Source organism: Azolla caroliniana, unplaced genomic scaffold (genome assembly GCF_043228905.1).
Source record: "Azolla caroliniana isolate FFs.n. ecotype wild unplaced genomic scaffold, voAzoCaro1.0.p SCAF_1, whole genome shotgun sequence".
Lineage (NCBI taxonomy): Eukaryota > Viridiplantae > Streptophyta > Polypodiopsida > Salviniales > Salviniaceae > Azolla > Azolla caroliniana.
In genome coordinates, this window is record NW_028230436.1 from 20,940,682 (window position 1) to 20,945,463 (window position 4,782).

The 4,782-nt window shown below is 39.6% G+C and overlaps 1 protein-coding gene across 1 annotated transcript; it reads right to left on the reverse strand.

Annotated features, from left to right (window-relative positions):
* Positions 1-649: 649 nt before the first annotated feature.
* Positions 650-4,477, reverse strand: LOC147869143 (pentatricopeptide repeat-containing protein At3g09040, mitochondrial-like). Its single transcript, XM_087319974.1, has one exon. It carries the CDS (start codon positions 4,475-4,477, stop codon positions 650-652), a length of 3,828 nt encoding a protein of 1,275 aa, XP_087176100.1.
* Between the last annotated feature and the right edge of the window lie 305 nt (positions 4,478-4,782).

The following is a 4,782-nucleotide window of genomic DNA, read 5'->3' on the forward strand; positions in this document are numbered from 1 at the left end:
TTAGGTTCAAATTTGTGATTAATGGTTCGGTTTGGTCTCAACTTTTCCCTAAACTATTTGGTTTGAATGGTTTTTGGTTTACCTTCTCTTAATTGGTTTGGTTTAAGTGGCTTGGGAGTTCAGAAACACTTTTGTTTGGTTTTGTTTGGCTCGGTTTGGTTTAAGGACAAAGAAACCGAACCAAACCGGGCCCATAGCTACTTGTATAGCTGCTAGAGGAACACAACGCTAAGAAGTAGGCAAGGTTGAACATGAGAGAATTGAAACGCAAGTGAAAATGGGGGTACCTAACCCCATCTATATACTTTGATGCAATGAGGTTGCTCAACCTTACATCACATTGCCCATGAAGAAAATGTTGATGATTCACAAAGCCATGATGATTAACATTAGCTTCCCCTTCAACTCTCTCCCAATGAGGGTGATCCCTCATTTTCTTGTTTGTTGTCATTGCTGGCGAACACATAGTTATGTAACGAGAAACAAATTTTGAAAGATAGGATGATTTTGTGCAGCAGATAGCACCGTCTACAAAACAATATTTGCCATTTTTTTTTGTCACATTGATAAAAGAGAAGCCTAACGGTATCCTCTATAGCTAAATTTCTAACCATGACACATATAACAACAATTTTTCACATTCATGTCATTACATTGCAAAGCTCAAATCTCCAACATGTTGAATGTAATTATTATGAAATAGCAACTCTTCCCCATGTTCACATAAGACATTGTTATATTTATCATCCAAGACTTCTTGGTACACATTTAGGGATGTCATAATAAATCTTTTCGTATCCTCTTCCATGTTAGCACATGCAAAGATGTTAGCCATGAGCACATATGATGTTGCGCACCATGTATCTAGTTGTGATGCATGATGAAAAGCCAATCTCCCAATCTCAACATTTCCCCACCTCTTACAAGCACCCAGCACTGAACGCCAGATGGCAGGATAATTTGAGGACGGCATCACTTTAATCACTGACATTGCTTTCTCAAAGTGCCCACCACATCCAAAAATATCCACAAGGCAAGTTTGATGCTCTAAGGATGGAGTGATGCCATACTCATTGCTCATATTTTGAAATACTATTTGAGCCTCACTCAATAGCCCTGAACGACTACATGCAGTGAGCAGAGAGAGAAATGATACATTGTCTGGAGAAAGGCCTTCACTTTGCATTTGCTGAAAACAATTCAGAGCTTTATAGCCTTGTCCTTGTCGGGCATACCCTGCTATCATCACATTCCATGAGACTGTGTTTCTTGTGGGCAGCTCTTCGAGCACTTGTTGTGCTTTTGTGAGCATACCACATTTGGCATACATATCCACCAGTGTAGTGCCAAGCACAATATGTCCTCTATCAGCCAGGGTCCTACTCACAATCTTGCTATGTATCTGTATGCCCTTGTCAATCGATGATGTATTACCACATGCCTTCAAGACACAAATGGACGTGACCTCATCGGGAGAGAGGCCCTCACATTGCATCCGGTTATAACATTTTAATATTTCATGTCCTTGCCCTTGTTGGGAATACCCAGTAATTAGTGCATTCCATGAGACTATATCTCGAATAGGAAGCTCTTCGAGCACATTGTGTGCTTTTACAAGAACAGCACATTTGGCATACATATCCACCAAGGCAGTGCCAAGCATGGTATCCTTTTCTATCAAGCCCTTTCTGACAAGCTTTTCGTGGATTTGCTTTCCCTTGTCCACAGCTCCTATACTACCGCAAGCCTTCAAAACACTAATAAATGTGACCACATTGGGAGAGAAGCCTTCATATTCCATCTGTTCAAAACAGTTCAATGCTTCAATGCATAACCCATATTGGGTGTAACCTGAAATCAGCGTGGACCAAGAGATTGCATCTCGAACAGGAAGTCCTTCAAGCAACCTTTGTGCTTCTGAAAGCAAACCACATCCCACATACATATAAACCAGCGTATTACCAAGCACAACATTTTTCTCCAGCAACCCCTTCTTCACAATCTCTTCATGGATTTTTTGTCCCTTGTAAACCATTCCAGTTTTGCCACATGCCTTCAATGCAATAATGAAAGTTACAACATTTGGAAAAAGGCCCTCACTTTGCATTTGTTCGAAACAATTCAAGGTTTCATAGAATTGGCCTTGTTGGGCATATTGTGCAATTAATGCATTCCAAGAAACTACATTCTGAGCCAGACATTGATCATGCAATTGTATTCCTTTTGCAAGCAATCTGCAGTCAATGTGCATATTTATATAGGGGACCTTTTCTAGTAATCCTCCCCCCATAATGTCATCCTGTAGTACAGTGACCTTATGGGGCTTCATCAATTTCTCACAATTCTTGTTGTGGACATGTTTTCTTTTGAAACAATTGAATAGTTCATGAACTCTGATTAACAAAAACCAAGAGGCCATGATTTGCACAGGAGATTCTTTAGACACAAGCAAACTATATTTAGCATACATACCTATCAAAGGAACTCCAAACACAACAAAGTTCTCCAATAAACATCTACTCATAATATTACTATGTGTTTGTTGACCTTCGTACATTGCTCTTGCACAGGAACATGCCTTCAGAATTGATATGAATGTGACCACATCCGGGGAAATGTTCTCAGTTTGCATCACTTCAAAACATTTCAATGCTTGATGGCCATGGCCTTGTTGGGCATATTCTGCAATCAGTGCAGACCAAGTGGCTGTATTTCGAGCACAAAGCTCTTCTTTGAACACTTGGTATGCTTTTGCAGGCATTCCACATTTCATATACATATCTAACAAAGTGGTTCCTAGAACGATATCCTTCTCAAGCCATCTCATACCAGCAATATCTGCATGTATTTGTTTACCATTTTCTAATGCTCCTACATTACCACATGCCTTCAAGACACAAATGAAGGTGACTCCATCTGGGCACAATCCCTCACTTTGCATTTGTTGTAAACTCTTTAATGCTTCATGTTCATGGCCATACTGTACATATCCTGAAATCAACGCATTCCAAGAAACTACATCTTGAATAGGAAGCTCTTCAAGCACTTCTTGTGCTCTTACAAGCCAACCACATTTTGCATACATATGGACCAATGAATTTCCAAGAAGATTATCTTGTCCAAGCAAGCCCCTGCTTACAATCTCATCATGAATCTTTATACCTACTTCTAACTCATTTCCTATTGCACAAGCCTTGAGAATGCCAATCAATGAAATAGAATCCGGAGAGAATCCATCATTTTGCATTTGCTCAAAACACTGGAAAGCTTTATGGCATTGCTCTTCCTCTTGGGCAAACCCTGCAATTAGTGCATTCCAAGACACTATGTTCCGATGTGGAAGCTTTTCAAGCACTTCTTTTGCCTTTGACAAAATACCACATTTAACATACATATCAATCAAGGCATTGCCAAGCGCAACATCCTTTGACAATAAACCTATACTATCAACCTTTACATGGATTTCTTTGCCTTTGTCAATGGCTCTTACGATGCCACAAGCTTTCAGGATGAAAATGAAGGTGACTATGTTGGGAGAGAAGCCCTCGCATTTCATATGCTCAAATGAGGTTAGCGCTTCACGGCCTTGTCCATGATGAATATGCCCTCCGATTAGTGCATTCCAAGCAACTATGTCTCGAATAGGAAGCTCTTCGAGCAACTCTTGTGCTTTTGCAATCATACCACATTTAGCATACATATCCACAACAGCAGTGCCGAGGACAATATTGTCTTTTTCTAACAACCCTATTGTACAAATGCCACGGTGAATTTGTTCACCAATATCAATAGAACCCAAGTTACTACAACATTTCAAGATGCAAATGAACGTGATCGAATCCGGAAAGAGGCCCTCGGTTTGCATAAGTTGAAAACAAGTCAATGCTTCATGAAAATTCTCATGTTGTACATATCCAGAAATCATCACATTCCAAGAGACCACATCCCTTACGGGGATCTCTTCAAGAGCTTGTTGTGCCTTTTCAAGTATACCACATTTGGCATACATATCTACTAAAGCATTTTCGAGTGTCACATTCTTCTCAAGTTCTAGCAAACTCCTCCTTCTCACAACCTCAATATGAATTCCTTTGCCTTTTTCTATCGCTTTCACTTGTCCGCACACTTTCAAGACACATAGAAAAGTGATCATGTTCGGCAGAATGCACTGATTTCTCATCCGACCAAAACAACACAATGCTTCATATCCATAGTTTTGTTGTTGATATCCTGAAATCAATGCATTCCAAGACACTGTATCTTGTACTGAAAGATCGTCAAACGCTTTCTGCGCTTTTCCAACATCCCCACATTTCATATACATAGCGATTAAAGCGCTGGAGACATAAGAACTATTTTCAGTTAAACCCCTTTCCAGAACCTCCTCATGTAGCTTAATACCGTTGCAAAGATCCTTCTTCTTTGCACAATCCTTCAATAATGCAACAAATCGGAAACATTCATTTATTGATCTCATGCTTTTCATTCATTTCTACATGTGTATCATCAGTAGGCCAAACATATTTCTTCTTCTTCTTGTGGGTTTCATGCATCGTTGAAGAGAAACGGATTATTCCACAAAGACTGATGTCACATCTTTATGTAAAAAACTAAACAGTATAACAAAAGTAATGGTATCGTAGTAAGTGTCTATCTCTTGGGGCAGTGCTTACGCTGGCACCATGAATGTGTTTGTCCTTTGTCATCTCTTGAAAGACAAAAAATCAAAAGTATTTGTACTTACCAATAGACTCTAGAAATGTGAAACGTAGTATCAAGAAA

Coding starts and splice junctions, on each gene's coding strand:
- LOC147869143 (XM_087319974.1), bottom strand. CDS start 4,477: ATGAGATCAATAAATGAATGTTTCCGATTTGTTGCATTATTGAAGGAT.